This window comes from Anabrus simplex, chromosome 7 (genome assembly GCF_040414725.1).
Source record: "Anabrus simplex isolate iqAnaSimp1 chromosome 7, ASM4041472v1, whole genome shotgun sequence".
NCBI classification, from domain to species: domain Eukaryota; kingdom Metazoa; phylum Arthropoda; class Insecta; order Orthoptera; family Tettigoniidae; genus Anabrus; species Anabrus simplex.
Window position 1 is genome coordinate 187,704,185 of NC_090271.1, and position 23,786 is coordinate 187,727,970.

A 23,786-nucleotide genomic window follows, 5' to 3' on the forward strand; every position below is an offset into this window, starting at 1 on the left:
GTGCTGGAATATGACGTCACAATCATCTTTGTTTTTATGTATGGATTTTAAGAGCATATGCTCCCCATTCGCAACACAGACTACTCCCAGGAAGTGAGTGCCACCTGGCTATCAGACGATAGAATGAATTCCCCTGACAAGTATGTTAGACTCGTGTTTCGTTTCCTTTATTGTAGCAGATAATAATAATCTTGCACATGAGGTTAAAAGTGAAATGAAGTAATCCGTTTGAAATCTTATTTCATGTACATATTTTTATTATTGCTGTAGCAGATAATAAGAATCTTGCACATGAGGTTAAAATTGAAATGAAGTAATCCGTTTGAAATCTTATTGCATGTACATATTTCTATTATTCTAGCTGGTCTATAATGAATAAGTTAATTCTATACAGAAATATTAAAGTTTTCGTTTTGAATTTCGGGGTTTACTCACGTAATGTGTCAAGGAAGATGTGTTACTCCAGCAGTGATAACTGAGCTAATTATTGTTGGCTAGTAAATTAAATTATTTAGTTAGATGATTGTTTATTTGGAGCATTCATACATGAATTCCAACATTTTTAAGATGTAATCTAATATTTTTATTGTAGAAATAATGGATGGTATACCGGTGACGGTGGATATTCCATATCACAATCCCAGTTGAATAAATTAATCCAATCCACCAAAATCCCATTAATCCATTAACGTCTGAATAGTAATTTAACTCCTCAGAAGAGGTAATATTTTCAAATAGACATAGTTTAAATAACAATTCACTGATTCCTATGGACGGTTTTTAGACATTTTAGCCCTAGGTTCACGAGCCTTGTGTTACTGTTATAGCGTGGTTAAGCACTTTAGAATAAATGAATTAAACGCTTGCGACGTCACAATAGGGAGGCCAGGATGTAATTCAGTTGATGAAGGAATTATAGATAAAAATAAATTTTTAAAAATAACTAAATCATGAGAATTTTTTTTGAAAATTTCGGAATTGTAGTTCGTAATGACGAGCAGTTGTATAATGTGATAAATCTACTGTTGTTAATATGAATACCCTCACTAGGGCTACTTGATACGAGAACTGGAAAAAATCCAAAGGAAAGCAGCACGATTTGTTCTGAGTGATTTTGTGCTGGGAAGACCTGGGAGTAAGGAGACGAAATGCTCGACTATGTGGTATGTTTCGAGCTATCAGTAGTGAGTTGACGTCGAATGACATAAGTGGAAGAATAAGCTTGAATGGAGCTTTTAAAAGTAGGAAAGATCATAATATGAAGATAAAGTTGGAATTCAAGAGGACAGATTGAGGCAAATACTAATGTATAGGACGAGGAGTAAGGGATTGGAATAAATTATCAAGGTAAATGTTCGATATATTTCGTTGTTCTGTAATTAGAAGCATTACAACGTAAAACATCAACTTATGAAATCTCGAAAAATGAGTGTACCGAAGTCGATGAAGAAGAAAAGAACATTATTATGGAGGGTTAATTCCTTTTCTAAGAGAAAAAATATTCGTCAGCTCGTTATTCATGGTCTTCTGTTCGCCGCGCGAAGAACTGTTTATAGTAGCTTTCCTTTTACCGACACAGATAGGGCTTACGGCGATGTTGGGATAAGAAAGGGCTAGGAGTGGCCTTTATTAAGGCATTTTGCCTGATGCGAAAATAGGAAAGCACGGAAAACCTTCTTCATGGATGCCGACTGTGAGCTTCGAAACCACTACCTCCGAAATGCAAGCTCACAGATGCGCACCACTAACCGAACGGCCAAATCACTCAGTGAGCTATCTATCAATCGGTGGCGCAAATTCTCGTAACATTGGGCACTTCACGTCAAGATTTCAAACTTATTATAGAAAGTATCATCACCTACTCTATGGCCATCATCCACCATCACATTCATATGAAGAAATAAATTGGGAAAATAATTTACCTTGTTTTATAAAATTAAAATAAAAGTGTGTTCACAACAGATTGCTAATGTTGATTCAATTCTAGTATAGGCCTAATGTGTCTTGCGAAAACTAGATGAAAATCAAGCAGTACATTTGTAAATCAATACTTACAATAATATGTTCCAAAATAATACAGTTGGATGTATATCGCTGTTATAAAGTGCTATTGCGGATTTATATGTGGAAGAGAAATTAAGTCCCATGAAATTCACATGAACCAACTAAAAATAAACGAAGAAATTGTTTGTAAAGAAATGATATAGTATTCTGCATTTGATTCATATTTTCATCTACCACTACTGTTTTACATTTAGTACTGTCGCATAGTTGGCAGATATCCAATAAATTGTTTATCTAGTATTTTCTTAAATGGTTTTAAATGATTTCAAAGACTTAAAAATTCCTAGGAGCTTCCCAAGACGATAGACTTGAAAATATGATCGTCCTCGGGACTCGAAACCAAATCCCTCGTTTTCCAGATTGGTGCGTTATCCTTAAAGGGGATATGCTCACATGCATTCGGCTAGAAACGTTCATGCACGAAGAATAACTAATTGATGTTGAATAGTCGTTACTGGCAGCAACCTTCTGGCCAAAACTGAAATAATAATGTAACTTTGCTTGATACAGTGTCAGTGCACCCTGCAAGTCATCTCAGAAACATAGAATATTTTAGAATCTTAGAACTAATTTCATAAGACTTCTTCTATAAAACTTTAAGATCCTAGGATTTTGTTGGTAAATTAAAGTAATCTTGATAGGGAATCTATGTAACCTACTGTACTAGTTTCTCTAAATCATGTTCTAAAATCCACTAGAGTTCATTGATAGATGAAAGTACTTATACACAGAAATTACGTACTACTTCTAAAACGTGTTGTAAGGATTAAAAATTTGTCGACAAGTCAGAATAATTTTATCTACAAATCCATTATTAATAAATGGAGATTTCACATTTTGACTCATCATCAACAACATCATCATCAGCTGGGTGATATCCTGGCCTCCTGTTTACGTCTCAACGGAGGTACTATAGAATTTCATATTAATTTGCTTAAAGTCGTAAGTGTAAAAAATGACTGAGTTCCCTCATTTGGATCATAATTACGATACTTCGAAATGATCAAAGGAACCGAAGAAATAAATTTCGAACTCAAAAATGTCGATGATTTTTTAATGTTGTGATATAATAGAAGCATTCAGACCTCCTGTGCACATTGCCCTAATATGATCTCGTCGATATTAATCAACGATTTATATTCATATTTATTCTTTACACTTTTTAAATATAATAGTAAAGCTAAAGTAAAACAGCGTACATTAATCTTTTCAATTTCTCTGAATACAAACAATATTGAGTCTTTCATGTCAAATAATTATGCCATTTGCACTATATCAATCCTATTGTCAAAGCTGTATCAAACAGACGATAACTGAATTTTCAGCGAGGTGCACCACTTTAGGGTCGTATTCAAGAACAATATTTTGAGGCAAAGTCAAATGTGTACCCACAAAATCACTATTTTCCTATTCGTAGTTGAGACTTTGCTTCAAAGTCGCCAGTGGTACTTCGACTTCACAAAGTCGACTATAGAGGATAATACAATGGCGGACATTCTAAATATAACTTAATCTAGTTTGTGGAAGATCTCCAGGATATTATCTAAGCCGCACTTATTCCTCGTCGAGTTAATCGAGATGCACAAAACCGATTGAATTCTATAAGGATAGCGAATTCAAAATTATGTACAGATTCGAAAAACGAACACTATCAGACATCTTCGCGATTTTCGAAGATGTACTAATGACAGAAAAGCCAAGAGGACTACTTATTCCTCCAATGATACAACTGCTAATTGCTTTAAAACAATATGCACGGGTAAATGTGAATTACTAGACTTATTAAATTATTCTTTATGATAATGCTTTCACACGTAAGTGATTGACCAAACCCCATGGCACTACAGCCCTTGAAGGGCCTTGGCCTACCAAGCGACCGCTGCTCAGTCCGAAGGTCTGCAGATTACGAGGTGTCGTGTGGTCAGCACGACGAATCCTCTCGGCCGTTATTCTTGGCTTTCTAGACCGGGGCCGCTATCTCGCCGTCAGATAGCTCCTCAATTCTAATCACGTAGGCTGAGTGGACCTCGAACCAGCCCTCAGGTCCAGGTAAAAATCACTGACCTGGCCGGGAATCGTACCCGGGGCCTCCGGGTGAGAGACAGGCACGCTACCGCTATACCATAGGCCCGGCACACGTAACTGATTGAGGTTATATTAAATGAATAAGCGCAATGTTCATGTTATAGGCCTATTTTTATAGGCATTTTGTTACAAGTTTCCTCGCGTCGCACGACACAGGTAGGTCCTATAGTGACGACGTGATAGGAAACAGCTAGGAGTGGGAAGGAAGCGGCCATGGCCTTAATTAAGGTACAACCCCAGCATTTGCCTGGTGTGAAAATGGAAAGCCACGGAAAACCATTTTCTCGGCTGCCGACAGTGGATTTCGAACCCACTATCTCCCGAATGAAAGCTACTTGTTTTCTATTTGCTTTACGTCGCACCGACACAGATAAGTCGTATGGCGACGATGGGGTAGGAAAGGGCTAGGACTGGGAAGGAAGCGGCCATGGCCTTAATTAATGTATAGCCCCAGCATTTGCTTGGTGTGAAAATGGGGAAAACACGGAAAACCTTCTTTAGGGCTGCGGACAGTGGGTTTTGAACCCACTATCTTCCAAATGCAAGCTCACAGCTGCGAGTCCCTAACCGCATGGCCAACTCACCTGGCATATGCTATTTTCAACTAGTTTCTGCTCATGTACGAAGTTTAACCAGCCAACAGTCAGCACAACAATTAGAAGGATATCTGTACTGATTGCCAGTAAAATAAGTCAGTTTGTCAAGTTTTCACAAGCTGAAAGTTGTTTTCTTTTCTTCCGTCGTTGAGCAAATAAACACAAAAAAACAACACGCTATTATTATTATTATATTATATTATATATTATTGCCTACCTCAAACACAGTTCATAAAATCTCAACGCTGCAAAGTCTACTTTAGCCAAAGTCAACTTTGGAGAAAGTAGCGCCTATGAAAAAGCCTTACTCTTAGATCAAAGTTAGACTTTCCTATCAAAGTAGACTTTGTGAAGTATCCACTCAAAGTCTTGTTCTTTAATTCGACTCAGTAAAGAAACAGTTATCCTATACTTCTTTCAACCAAGTAATCTAGCAGTAAGTAACCAAGAAAAATGTGTTCGTGCCTTGTCATTAATTGGTTTTCGTTCTGTTACTTTTTCATTCATTGGATCTGTACTGTATGTAGATCTAAGATTTTTCAAATGTGCAGTGGAAAATTTTACACAGTATTAATAATATTTCAATAAATCAATTGACAAACAGTAGAGTTGCTACACACCAAAGAAAAGTATCATTTTATCTCAGTAAATCAGTTAATTGAGATAACGTAAACGGTTCAAAACTAATTACCAAATTATATCAACTTGTCAATCATTTACTTCTGAAAACATGTATACCGAGAATTGTTGATACGTCGTTCAGACTGATTGATCTACTAATATAATCAGAAATAATACACAATTTAAAGCTAATGAATTTAATATACGATCCACATAAATACAATCAATTGCATAATGAATAAAATTTCAAATGTATTAATTCAAATAATTCTCAAGTTATGACTTCACAAATTTATTAACTCGAATCTTCATGAAGTCATAAATAAAATGATAAAATTAATCTTCATAAAATATCACGAAGATATTAAATGCAATTATTCCCAGTTACTTTTCACTGTAAATTAATAAATCAGTGAAGTTCCCAGATGATTAATAAGTAATTCGCAAATTAATTAATCCACACAATTACTCAATCAATTAAATTACCGTAAGCCAAATTAGACCAATTTAATCAGCCACGTCTACTCTTGACAAAATCCATATGATGAATAAGGAATCAAATAAAACAAAATATTAAATATGGTACCAATAACCGTATATAACGTAACGGAGCAACAACAGATATGTCATTAACATATGAAGTCAAACGAAAAGTAGCTCCGACTTCCTTCACTTAATTCTCCGTGGAATTTATTTAGGTTAACCACAATATTAATCTGAGAACATAATGTGAGTTACGTAACCACATGTCATAACTTAGTTAAAATTGGTCTTACATAATTAAACCATATTTAAAATAATTACCGTAATTATTTAGTGCAACATGTAGTAATAGTAAATACTACTACAATGCAGTTCAGAATTGCGTAAAGGGAAGAAAAAAGATGCGAAGAAAGAGTTTGTATGGTTAATTAACATTGATCACAAGAATCTTAATTTAACAAGGATAACGTTACAATTTGCTTTACGTCGCACCGTCACAGACAGTTCATATAGCGACTATGGGATAAGAAAGGCCTAGGAGTGGGAAGGAAGCGATCGTGGCCTTAATTCAGGTACAGCTCAGAATTTGCCTCATGTGAAAATGAGAAATCATAGAAAACCATTCTCAGGCCTGCCGACAGTGGGATTCAAGTATAAAGTAATCTTAGAAAATTAGTCAAAATAACGATAAGTAAAAGGACATGTTTATTTACTTAAGAATGGGCATTATTACAAATGACAGTTCAGAACTACTTCATAAGACAAGAGAAAGCGAGAACATCACAACTGTTAACATTAGCACATTGACTTCTGAAGAATCAAATAAGAATATAAATTTAGAAACACGATCGGCGTGAAAACAAGTTAAAACTGAACTGATAACTTTCATTTAAATACGTATCCCACAAGGAATAAATAAGCGAATAATAATAATCACCTACATTGGTGGAAGCGTCTGTACAGGGTGCACCGGGAGGAATGATCAATATTAGAGGCGGAAAACTATCGATAGTGCTATCGATAGTTATCGATAGCGACCACTATCGCCTGACATCGATAGTCAACGATACACTCAAAGAGGTTGAAAGCAATGAGGTATGTTGGACTAGAATAAAACGTCAAAGAGGTTGGATGAGTAAGATAATGCAGGACAGACAATACACGACAGTCTGCGAGATATCGAGGTACAGCGAGTAGAGCTCTGTCTAGCGGAGTGACCTGGAGTTACTGATACTGTCATAAGATCACGTGTATTTGTTTGGGAAATTTTGGTGTTATTTATGCGTTTCTAAAGATATGTGCTGTGTGTGGCTGTAATAATTATGAAGCGCAGGATTCGCGGTCTTTCTTTCATTTCCCTCGTGACAAGAAAATGTAAGTAAATAATGTGTTTGCATAGATATTCTTCCAGTGACAAAGAGATTTGTGTAGTACTTCCTAAACTTCTGACCTGCGTAACCCATATTTTAACTGACTTAAAATATAATAAGCTTGTTTTATTGTATAGTGCATCAGTTAATCTTCAATACCGATGTATTGTTGTAGGTGTAAACAGTGGGTTTTGAAATGTCAGAGAAGTAACTTCGATAAGGTATATACGAAAGAAGGACGCTACGCTTGAAAAAGAATTATACGATCTGTTCAGATCATTTTCAGGTCAGCGACTTTACAAATTCCCCGACTATACAGCGAAGGCTTGTGTTAAATTCTTACTCTAATTATACGCAAATATTCCTCAAAACATAAATATTGGTAGCATTTTCATGCTTTTCTTTATTTTATCCCTCTCCTCAGAATAAAGCCGTGATCTGTACCAACACAGAATCTTCCAAAAGGGGTAGTCCTTCCAAGAGAAAAAGACAGGATTGTGTAGATCTGTTTATTTACAAGTCCCTTAATGCGATGATAGACTATTTTTTTTAATTAGGGAATAGACAAATCTAACCGGAAACGATCAGGTAGGAATGGTAAAGCAAAAAAAAATAGGTAATGCATAAATGAAATATCAAGCCCTTACACCGCAGTGCATTTCATATCTTGAATATAATTTCAGTCTTCAAATAATAACCTGTTAAATAATTCTCCTTTCATTTATCCAGAATTGCTTTAGCAGCTTTGAAGTTAATACCTTCGTAACACTTTCTTTCTAGACGTAACTGATTTATCAATTTCCGTATATGAATTTCCAGTGCTATTTGAATTAAGCGCGAATTTCCAGGTCACGCCACTAGGAGCGCCACTTGCGAATTGTCTCCCATTTTAACAAGGCTAGATCCGGAAATGTCGTGTATTGTCTATACTGTATTTGGTAAGACACATTCGTGCTTACCACTAGTCAAAAACAAGTGTACATTAAATGTGTTATATTTCCAAAACCATTCGGAATATGGTATACTCTATATCCATATGAAATTCTTACCATCAAATGATCGTTCCTTCTATACCCCTGAATATTGACCATTCCTCCTGGGGCACTCTGTATAGGACAACTCTGGCTGCGTCAGAGCTTTTCATGAATACGTAGTACTGAGTGGCAAAGATTAAAAAAATCTCTTAGTTTACAACTTAAAGCGGGACATGATCATAAGTATGCCACAATAACTATAAATTTAATATAATCAAACAGAGCAATGAAATTATTCATAATAATAACGTAGCATACAAGTGTCCTAAAAGACAGCCGTTTGCCATCACTTTAAGCGTGAATATCCACACACAGAGAAAAAAATTCTCATTTTACTCAAACGCTCATTCATAACATTAATAGGAAATACGAGGGCAAGTCAATAAGTATCTACCATTTTGCACTAATTGTCCTTAAGTTGGCTCTATGGCGTTGTGCGCTCACCAGTCGCTAGACGGCATCGTTTTCTACGTCTGTGGTAGGTTTCAGGTATCAGATCAGTACAGCTCGCGCTGTTGTGACGTAAAGATGGCCGCGCCACTCTCTGTTTGCACCAAAGAAGAACAGCGTTCCGTAATCCGTTTTTCTTTTTTGTTTTTGTTTTTTGTTTTTTGTTTTGTGTTTTGTGTTTTTGTGGGTTTTTTTGTGTTTTTTTGTTCTGAGTGTATACCAGGAGCAGAAATTCATAGAAGACTTTCAGCACAATACGGGAACAATGTTTTGCTACAGCGGATGCTTTCATTCTATGCTCTGACGTTTGCTTTCTGGTTCGAAGCGGTGAACCCGTATTTTATCTCCATTGATGATCGGTTTCAGAAACTTTTCACCTTCGTTAGCATGATGGTCCAGTAGGTGCTGACAGATTCTCACATGATTGCGCTTCTACTCTTCATTGAGCTGTTTTGGAACCCACCTCGAACAGACTTTGTGAAAGTTGAGCCTGTTATACATGATTTCATATGCAGAACCATGGCTAATGTGCATATGGTTTGCCACGTCATCTACAGTCACTCGCCTGTTATTCAGGATCATATCACGCACTGTTCAATACTGGCATCAGTTACGGCTTCAGAAGGACGTGCGAATCTTTCCTCATCCTTCACACTCGAGCGACCCCTTTTGAACTGTACAGTCCACTGGTAAACACTTCGCTGTGACAAAACGTTGTCCCCGTATTGTGCTGAAAGTCTTCTATGAATTTCCGCACCTGGTATGCCCTCAGACCACAAAAAAACGGATTACGGAAAGCTGTTCCTCCTTGGTGAAAAGAGAGAGCGGCGCAGCTATCATTACGTTACAACAGCGCAAGCTGTACTGATCTGATAAAGCTGAAACCTATCGCTCGTAGACAACGGTGCCATCTAGCGGCTGGTGAGCAAACGACGTCATAAAGCCAACCTAAAGACAATTAGAGCAATATTGCAGATACTTATTGACTTGCCTACGTAATATCACCGTGAATTATTGTTCGATGAGAATTTTAAAGCGCCGGCCCCGCGGTGTAGAAGTAGCGAGCCTGAGGCCCCGGGTTCGATTCCCGACCATGTCAGGGATATTTACCTGAATGTGAGGGCTGGTTCGAGGTCCACTCAGCCTACGTGATTGCAGTTGAGAAACAATCTCACTGTGAGATGGCGGTCCCGGTCTAAAAAGCCAAGAATAACGGCCGAGAGGATTCGTCGTGCTGACGACATGACACCTCATAATCTGCAGGCCTTCTGGCTGAGCAGCGGTCGCTTGGTAGGCCATGGCCCTTCGGGGCTGTTGCGCCATGGGGGTTGGTTCGGCTTGGTTTGGTGAATTTTAAACCGTCCTGTGTGACCTGAATAGGGTGAACTCGGAATTCCCCTTTACAACGTTACATTCTGTAAAACAATGATGAGAATACAACGTGCTGCCATTCCTATCGATCTTCATCATGAATTTAGTTGTACGCTGCTACGTAACTCAACCAAATAAATCTGTATACTTAGAATATGACGGAGTGCTGTAAATGAAATACGTGTATGCAAAAGTAGTTTAAATTATTTAAATTTTATACTAAGAATTTCGTTAGTGTTTGGAAATCAACCTTACTTTGAATGAACATAAAGGAAACTTACATCTTAAATAAAACCCCCGCAAGAAGAGGCTATCAATGTAACGCTCATATGTAATGGCATTATTTTATGCTCTTTAATTTTCCTTTATATATTCTGCAGAGCATATTTTCTGAGGAAGTTGTGTGTATTTCTGTCGAGAAGGCTTGAATCTTTAACACAAGATCAAATTATGTGACCCATTTTGTTCGTTGGTAGATATAATTTAGCAAACATTATATCGTCCTTGAAATTCAAGTGGTCACTCATTTGTTGTAATTTTTTTTAAATCTCATATTTTTGTCCATCTAAAGCCTAGTCACATAGAATACGCCTTACTTGTTTTATTTATAGTACATAATTAGAAACGTATTTAGAACTCAGTATCACCAATATGAAGTCATTTCTTCTTCAATTGTAATAGTGTAGATAATTTGCTTTTGTAATCTAGTATTCACTCCTCACGAGCTGTTTTGAACCACTGCTCTCTTACACAAACAAGTTAAATATTTAAGATCTTTAAAAATCGCTTTAATTCAATGCATGATGAAGCAGAAACAATTATTCTTCACTCAGAATTATAATTTAAAATGGAAGATTCTCCAAAATATGAATGCATATGAAAATTAGTAGCACCAGCGCACTGACTGCACTTCATTAATTACTTCATGACACCAGCGAACTTACAAGTATAGTTGCCACATAGCACTGAGCTACTTTCAAGTTTATAAAGATATATTGTATGGGAATGTGTTACTTAGCAATTGTCCTTCTCCATTATGTATCTATATAAACAAACGATATACTGTACATAGTTTTCACTTAAGAACAATATTTTCCTAAATTTTCAATAATTCTTTTCGATCACGCTATATTTATATTTCACTTCACGTTGCTGAAATGTATGTTGTTAAATTGCTTTCAAATAGACGTACTGTTTCACAAATTATTGATAAGCAGTAATATAAAACGCACTTACTATATTATTATATAGGGTGGCGCACGAATAGTTGACACATTTGAAAAGCAAATATAAAGTGCAACTTATCTACTATGTTGTTCAAATTTCGCGCACAGCTTCCCTGTTTCATGGAAATAACTGTGGAGGTAACACTGCTGCTTTGTTTCCGAATACCTGCATTCCAATGAACTTCCTGCCATGGCCGACTACGGCCGACTCTCCGTTCAGCAGCGCACCAAAACAGTTATATTTTATTGCGAATCAAAAAATGTTACGGTGACACAGAGGAAATCTCGAGCTGTATTTCAGAGTAGGTGGGCTCCAGCAAGGATTGCCATCCTTTGCTTGTACAGAAACTTTGAAGAACAAGGCAGTGTGAAGGAAGAAAAGCGACCTGGTTCGATAGAAGGCAATTCAGTTTTAGGAAGGGTTATTCCACTGAAGCTCAACTTCTAGGATTCCAGCAAGATATAGCAGATATCTTGGATTCTGGAGGTCAAATGGACTGTATCGCGATTGACCTGTCTAAAGCATTTGATAGGGTGGATCATGGGAGACTACTGGCAAAAATGAGTGCAATTGGACTAGACAAAAGAGTGATTGAATGGGTTGCTATATTTCTAGAAAATAGATCTCAGAGAATTAGAGTAGGCAAAGCTTTATCTGACCCTGTAATAATTAAAAGGGGAATTCCTCAAGGCAGTATTATTGGACCTTTATGTTTTCTTATATATATAAATGATATGAGTAAAGGAGTGGAATCGGAGGTAAGGCTTTTTGCGGATGATGTTATTCTCTATAGGGTGATAAATAAGTTACAAGATTGTGAGCAACTGCAACGTGACCTCGAAAATGTTGTGAGATGGACAGCAGGCAATGGTATGTTGATAAACGGGGTTAAAAGTCAGGTTGTGAGTTTCACAAATAGGAAAAGTCCTCTCAGTTTTAATTACTGCGTTGACGGGGTGAAAGTTCCTTTTGGGGATCATTGTAAGTATCTAGGTGTTAATATAAGGAAAGATCTTCATTGGGGTAATCACATAAATGAGATTGTAAATAAAGGGTACAGATCTCTGCACATGGTTATGAGGGTGTTTAGGGGTTGTAGTAAGGATGTAAAGGAGAGTGCATATAAGTCTCTGGTAAGACCCCAACTAGAGTATGGTTCCAGTGTATTGGACCCTCACCAGGATTACCTGATTCAAGAACTGGAAAAAATCCAAAGAAAAGCAGCTCGATTTGTTCTGGGTGATTTCCGACATAAGAGTAGCGTTACGAAAATGTTGCAATGTTTGGGTTGGGAAGAATTGAGAGAAAGAAGAAGAGCTGCTCAACTAAGTGGTATGTTCCGAGCTGTCAGCGGAGAGATGGCGTGGAATGACATTAGTAGACGAATAAGTTTGAATGGCGTTTATAAAAGTAGGAAACATCACAATATAAAGATAAAGTTGGAATTCAAGAGGACAAACTGGGGCAAATATTCATTTATAGGAAGGGGAGTTAGGGATTGAAATAACTTACCAAGGGAGATGTTCAATAAATTTCCAATTACTTTGAAATCATTTCGGAAAAGGCTAGGAAAGCAACAGATAGGGAATCTGCCACCTGGGCGGCTTCCCTAAATGCAGATCAGTATTGATTGATTGATTGATTGATTGATTGATTGATTGATTGATTGATTGATTGATTGATTGATTGATTGATTGATTGATTGATTGATTGATTGATTGATTGATTGATTGATTGATTGATTGATTGATTGATTGATTGATTGATTGATTGATTGATTGATTGATTGATTGATTGATTGATTGATTGATTGATTGATTGATTGATTGATTGATTGACCACGTGCACCAGCAGTTCGGTCTCCTGAAAACATCGCTGCACTGAGGGTCGCCATGCAGCGCAGCCCACTCAAGTCAACATGGGTAGCTTCAAGATAAAGTGGAATATCGCGCCATCCAGTTCAAAGAATGTTACACGGTAACCTTCAATTGTACTCGTACAAACTGGTTGTACTACACAAGCTAACAGATCTTCGCAGGCAGAAGAGTTTGCACTTATGGACTCAATCAAGATAAAGCCGAAGTACTGTTTAACACTTGGTCCTCTGATGAAGCCTACTTTCATGTAAACGGGGCAATTTAGAAAAAAGTATGCGGATTTGGGCTACAGAAAAAACAGGCATTGTTCATGAAAAAGGACGTACGGGGGAGAAGTGAGTGTGAGGGTAGCTCTGTCAGGACGTGGGTTAATTGGACCATTTTTCTTCAGTCAGACAGTTAATGCACAGCAATACCAGAACATGCTGGAGAATGAATTAATGTCTCAACTTCTCGCTACAGAACTCTCTATTCACACGCAGTCGTTTATGCAAGATGGTGCGACACCTCACACCACTAACGATGTTCTTGGGTTTTTGAGGGGAGTATTTGGTGATCGTGTAATGTCTCATCGTAACCCACCGTACAACAATAATGGCGGGTTTTTCTGGCCTCCTTTAAGCCAAGATTTAAATTCTTATTATTTCCTTTTTATGGGGCTATTTGAAAGAAAAACTCTTCGCTTCAAGACCTTAAAGCCGCATGGAAATGCGAGCTCGGATTGTGCAGCTCTGCAGTCAAATTCAAGAAGACCTGTGCCACAAAGTCGTCAAAAACATGCGTACTCGTCTCGAAGAGTTTGTCCGCCGCAGTGGAGGCCACACTGAACATAAATAGTGAAATGTATTTCCAGGGGCCAAGCTACCTGTGTCTAAAATTTCATTAGTGTTCTGTGAAAAACAAAGTTGTTACTCTAAAATTAATTGTGCCAATTATTCGTGCGCCACCCTGTAGAATCAAATTGTATGTTCATACATGTAAATTACTCCCATTTGAGCAATAAAAATGCACACCGATCTCAGCTTTCCATTATGCCCACCAGAGCTCACCACCATAGTCAATGCTACGATTAGTGCACCCAGAAACAAAATCGAGAACTCCCAATTGAAGGATTGGATCGAAAATATTTAGGTTCACCTAATTTCAAATTCATGATCCATGGCACATAAAGAAAGCTAGGAAAACGCTCTCCCAACGGTACCAGCATAAAGTTAGTAGTAATTTATAGGCCTATACTGAACCCTTTAAGGTCTTTCTTTACCTATTAGCAAATCGGCATGAGATCTTTCTCTTGGGTCGTTTACGGGTTCTTCGTCTCTTGCTTAGGTAAGAGGCTGGTTTCAGTAACTTAAACTATCTAGAGGAATCGAGTCAAAGAAAATTTGTATTTATTTAAATAATTTAAATGAGGTCAAGGAGACACCTGACATTATTGTCATCACAAAACAATGAACTAATTCTTGTCCTTAACAATCATAAATCTGATGAGAGATACTGGCTGTGGAGACCTTAACTCAACTGTCTGAAGGGCATCCTTACTAGAAACCACTGTCTTAAGTTAGGAGTGAAATAAAGAATGTCTGGAGATCCGTAAGATCGGCTTCCATCTGAGACTGCATGTACCATCATAATGATTCGTGATGGTCCAGCCCCCGTAGCACAATCTCTTGGTATAATTAAGGCAGTCCAATCGGTATGTGCCACACAGTGGTTGTACGGCATGGACCCTTAATTGAATCGATGTGACCTTCGACTATGTCATGGACCGACATCTAACTTCGTTGTGGATGATGACCGCAAACAGAATGATGCTACAATGGCAAATGGCCTTAATCTAAGTCACTGAGGTTGATGACCCCATGACCATCCAAATTTCTAAGCTGAAAGCTGAACACAATTAAGTTACAGTAGCTGATGATCAAGGTTTCCTCATTAATAAATCCCCATCTCATCTGATGCTCAACAAATCAAAATCAAAAGTGATAACAACAACAAACTCTCACAACACTTGTGGCAGTAAAGTCCCTTGCCATCGGACAAGTCCCCTTAAACGTTACGTCAATAAGTTAAGATTTCCCAGCAAATAAAACTAAGATTTCCAGAATACATTTTTTTTAAGTTAGTCACTTGGTTTTAAACTAATAATCAAATACGATTTCACTGAATTTAATCATTTAATAAATTGAAGTAATCTCATAATCCTAATTAACAACAAATTGTACCTGCCCGGACGAATGGTTTCTTTAAAATCCCTAATTATTTAATTTCACAATTGTCCTATTGCTCATACTTTCTTCATTGCCGTTGAAAATCGAATACATTTTATAGTCACCAGTACTATTTATTTATTTCATGACGTCACTCAGCAAGCTTACGTTATTACACTATCAATTATTAAGAAACTAGCTTGGATAATCCTAACCATGACGAATAGAATACCAAGTGTGATCACTCTGCTCTCTTAACATTGTAGTTGGTGGTCCTGTCGGAGTGTGGCGCTGCAGTCTCAACGATCCGACTGCAACGACACGTGCGCCCAATTGTCGACAAAAGTATAGCGGTGGTGATGGTGATTATTGCGAGCGTGCGTGAAGTCGTGGTGATAATTTTAACGCCTATTAGTTTGTTTTAATATTTTCTGAAAGTCCGTGTTAGTGTCTGTGCAGTGCTTTGCGTGTGCAATCAACTAGTTTTCTATTATTTCGAGAAAATGTCGTACTGTTTCGTTCCTAGTTGTAAATCGGGTTACGGAAGAAAGCGTGATAGTAGACGATATTTTACACCGCCAAAGGGAAATAATATGTTTGCGAAGTGGGCTCGAGTTATTCCGCGGAAGGATAAGCAATTGTCGGCCAAAAGCAGAATATGTGACCTGCATTTTTCGGCAGATTTAATTATAAAGGCGGACTGTTTCGTTGTGAATGGTGAAAACGTTGAACTTCCTCGTGTGAGGTGGAAAATAAAACCAGGAGCGGTGCCTCATATATTTTCAAATTTACCGAAATACCTATCCACTGAGGTAAAATCGCGAATGGCACCCAGTAGCAAAAGGAGTGAGGACAGTATCAAGAGGATAAGGAACGAGAATCACGAAGTGATTGAAGCAGTGATGACAACAAAAGGCGGTGAAGTTCAAGTCAAGGTCAGACCAGTTGTAGTCAAATTCAGGATAAGTCTAGTTCTCTTACCGATGCCGAAAAGATAATATTATCTCTCAGAAGCAACTAAAGAATGCAACTCGTAATTTAATGCGAGCTAAATGCAGTCTTTCTTCATCCAAAGCTAGGATTAATTTCCTACAGGGGTAGATTAAGAACACCGAATTTCAATTTATAGATTGTAAATTTCTTAGTAAGAAGCAGAAAATTATTACACTGTGTTAAAGAAATGTCAAGAAAAATCTCCCTATGGTATGAGGTACAGTAGTGATTTTCTTTTAGAGAGTTTATTGCTTAGAATAACATCGCCTACAGGATAGGATATAGGCAATTTGTTACCTCTTCCCCCACAAAGCCATTTGAGGAAACTCTGCAAAGGACTTAAATGTCCCTATGGTGTAAATCCTCATTGCTTAAGTCCTATTTCAGATTATTTTAAGGATGAAATGAACGAGAATAAATGGTACGGGATAGTTATATTCGATGAGGTTAAACTAAGAGAAGAGATTCAATTTAATGTGGGGCGATATTTTTTTACGCGTTCTTTGACTAGATTGAGGCGATTTCAGTTGTGCCATCAGGAGCTGTCTGTTGTATTGAACACATTTTGGATATTATTCCAAAACTGGTCTCCCACTATAGCGTCGATTCTTCTTCAGAGCGGGAGAAATCCGTAGAGAAATGCAAGCTCGACAATCCGCTAAGTCTACTCGTAAACCATCGAAAGTGGTCTCAAACTTTAGTGCGGGGCTAAATTCCGGCACCTCGGCGTCTCCGAAAACCGTAAAATAGTAGTTAGTGGGACGTAAAGCAAATAGCATTATTATTATAAACTAGTTTTGGTGAGTAATTTACTTCATTTAATTTATTTGAGAAAAGTGTCAGTGTTATTTACAGTCAGGTGTATGTTTAATTTGCTCTGTTTAAAAAAATTCTGTAAGTATGTGAAGCACAATATTGCTTTTGCTTTTTGTAATGTTTCATTTTATTTCGTGTGTTCTCTTATTAAAGTTCAAAGATACTTCTTCGTGGGGACTGATAATATTATTTATAACTCTCTGACAGTGTTATTCATGTGTTGTATTTGATTATTTGCGTATCAATGTAATTTCCATTAAATCACCTGACCTTGTGCGTTGGTGTTAGACTCCACTAGCGCTGCTCTGCGGGAGAGCGCTTGAACTCGGTGAGTGATCTCACTTGGTATTCTATTCGTCATGTCCTAACATTAAATCCTACAATCTGCATAAATTAACACACAACGCAAAATTCCCATCCATGTCACATCACTTCGTGACATTCAAAATAAGACTTTGTACAACCTTCGAAGAATGTAATACAACATCACTACCGATTCTCAAATTTTGATATCCCTGAAAATGGTTACCTCCAACATCTCGTCTCATTTCCGTTGCTTCAAAAATGAATTCAAATCTCTATTAAAACGAGTATCTTCTAAATAATGAAATCTGATTCCAAACATTTTACTACAAACGACAACTCTCAGTTACAGTTAGTTGATTCTAGTAGCGAGCTAAATCGAATACCTAACAGCTGGCTAGAGTAAGGGGACACGAGTCTCCCCACTTTATCTTGAGACTAAACACATGTTATTCGTATTTTAACCTGCATCAAGTGAAAGGAAAAATACTTGCCTCGCTGGCAATTCACATGAAATATAATTCTTGACTCACATAGATTATGCGAAGAGATTTACTTTAAGATGTCACTCAAATATTTTGATCCATCGCGGTCCTACAGTTTCACGTGGAATCATAATTATGGACTAACCCTATTCCCATCTCAATAAATTACACAAAATAACTCCTTGGGTTTCCTACACTGAACATCCCGGCATCAACACCACAAGATTTCAACAACCTGATCCACAATCCTTCTTCCCGTTTCGCAGGACTTGAAACGCTCGCTTAACACAAATTCCCGACACGACAATAATACGGAATATCTCTCTTGGGTGACCCACAATGCTGTTACGCAAACAATCCGTGACAACTAACCATTTCTCTCCGCATACCTGAGCTAATATTTCCAAAACCGAAACTCACAACTTGACTTACAGAATTTTTACCGTTATTTTCCTCTCATCAACTCTACACAGATTTCAACAGACTTTGGAATAGCTATCCCTGTAACAAATTTTTATCGATCTCATCTCGTAACTTCCCTTCAATAAAAACTCTACATCGCCTAACACAACGGTGTGCCTTCACGCCAGCTTTAACTGAATAACGGCGGATTACGTGTACATGAATTACGAACTTACATCGAACAAAATTTTACGATAATTAATATCTTACCTTTGGCAAACCACAGATATAGAAATAAAGTACGGAAATGACACTTTGCTTTAGACATTATATTCGTTTCTCAACCATCAAAATCTACTACTCTACAACACTTCACACTTTAGTTTCGTGACTTTCCCGATTATCCAAGAAACATAAAACAAATGATGTTTTTGTCGTATTTCTCTGACATTTTCACGAAATAATAGGTGACCAAAATACGTCACAGATACACACAAAAGAAGAACAGTGACATCATGAAATAAATAAAAGCATTTTAGAAAGGTGGTAATTCACATACCTGTATTCGTATGTCGTCTCCTATCTTTACAGTTTCACCAGCCTCTCAATCTTTTATTTAGCTATCTTGACAGATAGTGAATTTAAAAAACATATTTTCTTTTTATTGTAATTTTATTTCCATTCACCTGAAAATAATAACAAATACAAAAATATGTCCTTCACACGTTCTCTTCCTTGCACGGACTGAACACGTCTGCTACACGGAAGACCTTAGAATAATACAATTATATTTACAACTTCAATTGCAGGAATTGCAGGATCGTGGCATTAGAAAGATCGTCTGTTACCTTTTCCTTGAAAATGACGTGATGATTCCTCACTTGGAATACTGTCGATTACTTTTATCGGAAGAATACTTTGACTGACTGATTTTATGTTATGCAACTTTCGGCAATTGTCAACTTCAACCCTATAACACAACAGTTTAAATTGTAGTTCGTAGATGTTTACGATTCCGTACTTTTCAAAATCTATCTCCACTTGGAGATGATATCACAGCCACCTCGGCCAAAACCTATTTTCCCTTGGGACTTAGTCTTTCAAACGCTGATTTATAAAGTTACTCTGAAATACGTGGACTCGCCTCGAATTCAATGGACACATTGCGAGTTTGCAAAATGGCGCATCGCTCTTTTTAACCATTTACTCCCACTCCCATGCCATTTTCATTTACCGCCAAAAATGTTATAGACACTTTTGCTACCCCATAAAAATATATTGAAAGCAGGTCTCAGTGTAGCACATAGTTATATAGTTTAGTAGCAGCATTATTGATAAGTATTTAAAGATTTCTGTTAACCCACTAAAATGTTAAGTTACCTCATAAGGTAGGCACTATCTTTGGTCTATGTAACAGAGTTCGAACGAACAGGCGCGTCTTTTGATAAATTTCCTTCTGGAGCTATTTAGCTGTCTAAAATCTTTATCATTAATGATCAAATTCTTTCACTTACAATTTCCTAACATTTACTACGGCAGTTTCGTCGCCAATTCTTCTTAAAATGCACTTTTATTAGAATAAATAGTCCAACATATCCATGCTCCTTTTACACGTGCGGGTGACGTAATTTCTTTAGCGTGAGAATGAGAAACACCACCTGTTCCTCCACGTGCCGTCTCTGGTCAGAGATAGAAAATGTAAGTAGAGCTCCTGACTTGTAATATATATGGGGCCTCATGTAATGACTTTAGGACTCTGGTTCCTTATGACACAAAGGGCATGGGTTTAATACATAAACTAGAGCACAAAGTTTACGAACTTCCCTCAATATGCTTATTTATAAGAATAGAATTTAAACGAATCTCTCATAATTTGTCGCTAAGGCTAATGAACCCATTTATGTACGATGTTTTTATATCAAACCTCGAATTTAACATTATGAAATAAACGGAGAATTTTATGCCGGTATCCTAAAGGTATTGCTAGTAGCACGTTCCCAACAATTAATATCTTAACTTGATAGAAATAATGGGCGTCTAAATAATGGGTTGCTGGCATTTTTGTATTCAGTCGAATGGTAGAATTCGTAATTAGCATAAAGTTCAAAATGATTGCGAAATCCAGTGGCAAAGATGACATTTTTGTATTCATGTTACTCAAAGCCACTAGTTTTAGCGTGATTGTGACAGGAGGAGGATTCTTCATCTCCATAGTTTCACACTAGATCAGTCGCTCATTTATACGCTGCATCAACGTGGTAGAAGAAATAGAACGACCTTAACATGTTTGAATCACCTCCCTTGTATCCTAAAGTATTAAAGCAAAGACCTGACAATTTATAATGTTTACACGGCTTCATATGCAGCTGGAGGCGTAGTTGGATGGAACATAACATGAATGTATCAGTAAATTAATCCTTTACCAGTGATATAAACAGAACAGAGCTTCGTGTTTGAGTTGTGACTCGCCTGGTTCTTTTTCTTCATTTTTCATCCTCTCTATCGCAGATGTTCACATACTTTGCAAGAAATCGACATCCCAAAAGTCCCAGATGGGCGTATAGGACTGGTTTGTTTCAAAATATTTCTCCTATCACCGCTTATGAAGCTATATATCGAATATCTAATTTCAACTGTGAACCAGCGAGTTTGTTAGGAATAGCAGCAATGATCTCTCGCTTTCTAAAAGCCATATATTTTTGCCATCTTTATCCTATAGATAGAAATGTTTAGGGGCTGATGACCTCAATGTAAGGCCCTTACAACAATTATCATAACTGAAATGTTTAGTCTTAACAATTGTGCATAGTGTCCATGGGGTTGTACACGTTCACATGCGTCACCAAGAGAGGAGACATCTTCACTAGGAACGGACTGCACACTATCATTCCTCCACAAGTAGCACGTCATTGTCCAAAAGCATAGCAACTGTGGTTGTGTTTAAGTCAAAACAAGTTATTTAGACGTCCAGTCAGTTCTAGAACAATATACGCTTGAAATAGTTGAACTGTAGTAATGAATGACTGTGTAAAATGAATATAGTTCTTCAGCTAATTTGTTTTTGGTTTGCCCTCTCCACAGGCGGTTGGCAGACGAAGACGACGAATTGTCCGAAGTTCAACCCGACGCCGTACCACCGGAGGTGCGGGAATGGTTGGCCTCCACCTTCACGAGACAACTAGGAACCACGCGCAGGAAAGCAGACGAGAAACCTAAGTTCCGATCCGTGGCAAACGCAATCCGAGCCGGCATCTTCGTGGACAGGATCTACCGGCGCATCTCGACCGCAGCCATGATGACTTTCCCACCGGAAGTCGTCCACGTACTGAAAGTAAGATACTTCCTTTCAAGATTTAGACTTCGTACTGACTTACAAAGTGTAGGCCCTAATTAGTCACTAAATTGTTTCCGTGAGGAAAAAAAATATTTTGAGCTCGGTAAATTTATGTTAACCTGCTACCCTTACACAAAATGGCCAGTGAGAATTTATCCTCTAAAGGTTTAGGACCACATGTGGATTATACAGTCCTAGGTGCCGGAGTACCAGTAGGGCCACGGCTCAGAAAGATGCACATTCTTATTCCATAGCAACTGGTATCCTGACCCTCCGCACCACTTCCTAGGCCACTCACCCCTTGCCCATGGTTCACGAACTAGGGCGTGACTACAATAACTCAAGCCACCAACTAAATTTGTCCTCAGAGCTAGTTGCAAATAGAGGATTGTCGAGGTTCTTAGTTAATTCACCGAAGCTTGCGGACGGAACCCCGAAAGGCGTAACAGTCTATAATGAATATGCACGTATTTACGTTCGATGTTGCCGTGAAATACTAATTCTGTCCTCACTCTATAGATTGAAAAACTACGCAAGGATTTTGACGTTTAAAGACATCAGTACAAGTGGTTATCTACATAAATAAAATCGTAAAGACCGTGTGTCTGTACATTTAATATTTTGGCGAAATGTTCGTACAGTTATCCGTTTCAGGTGTAATAATGACTATCTGCATATATTTTAGCTTTGGTATCTGTCTGTTTGAGTTCTTATAACTGGAAAATTACTGGATATATTTCTACCAAACTTCATATTTGGAATCCACCTGCCCTTCGGTAGATTTTAGGGCCAATATTATTTCAAAATTCCTCAATGGACTGGGAGTTTATAGGAAGTTCCAACAGTAATTTTACACGCCCACAAAATATATATGACCAACCTTACTGGATATATGCCAGCCGTAATGGAAATCAGTTTCTAAAATATGCACCATTTCGAATAGAGAATTATTAGGGAGATATCATTAACGGACACTCTTGGAGTCTAAGTCTCAGCGGACTTAGCCGAAAAGCGGGTGTAATTTGTAATCTACTCATTCAGGATTGTGTTTTCAGGTATATATGATGTCAAGATGTCACTTGGAGTTAGCGTTCATGTAACGATTATCCCCAGTATATATTCGTTAAATTAGGTCTATCAAAAGACTGTATATAACAGACGTTTAAGAATTTTTGTTGTACGATGGATGATAACGCAGATGCTCACGAAAAACTGGATTATTTACTCCAAGTCCCGAGGAACATTCGGTGCGTGTCACTTCAAGGTGGGTTAACAGGAAGAACTAAAAAGCCATTTTACTCTTTTTGATAGAACAGGTAATAAAGGAGGTTATCAACGATGGGTTACATGAGTCTCCAGCCACAACGCCACTCCAGTGGTCAGAGAAACAACAACATGTAACCGAGAAGCAGGGAGAATTTCGCATGACTTCAGACCAGGAAGTGTACCATACAATGAGCTCTGTAATCGTCCTCATTTTGTCTCGACTTTGTTCAGCATTATCATACTTCACGTTACTGACACGTGCATTCGTAGAGAAATATCATTTTAACATGGCATATTAAATGTTTGAATACAGGCACGTAACTTTCCATAAATTCATGAAGGAAATATGTAATCCATTACAAATTCCCGTGCAAAGAACGGGTACAAATGCTAGTTGCCAGTGAAGGAATTTGTAGTAATTGTTACCGTGTTTTTGCGGTAGTTAGAGGTGTAAGAAGGTGCGGGTGTGAACGGGTCTCAAGCTACGAAATCAGAGTTCATGTAAAATTAACAAGGTTATATTTTCTTTTCAAAATAAAGAAATAACAAGCATGGCAGGTACAGAGTAGCAAGTCAACAAAAGGTGCAATTACAGTATTTTCAGTATTTGGGCTTCGAGCCCCGAATTCACACTTCTAGGGCAATTAGCCCAACTTTACTCCAAAATAAGTTTTACCAGAGGGGCAGAAAACCCCATTCATGTTCAGGAGCACTTGCTCCAAATTACACAGAAAAGCCTCCTCGAGGCATACAACACTCAATTTTCAAGAAAGAGCCACACGCTCTCAAACTTTAAGCCTCT

At 37.7% G+C, this 23,786-nt stretch overlaps 1 protein-coding gene across 1 annotated transcript in view; it reads left to right on the forward strand.

Annotated features, from left to right (window-relative positions):
* Positions 1-23,786, forward strand: part of LOC136877773 (dual specificity calcium/calmodulin-dependent 3',5'-cyclic nucleotide phosphodiesterase 1A) — a 373,065-nt gene that overhangs the window by 258,149 nt on the left and 91,130 nt on the right. The window contains exon 7 of the mRNA XM_068228741.1: positions 21,466-21,715. Within this exon, the coding sequence (XP_068084842.1) occupies positions 21,466-21,715 (250 nt within the window). The remainder of the gene's footprint in view (positions 1-21,465; positions 21,716-23,786) is intronic.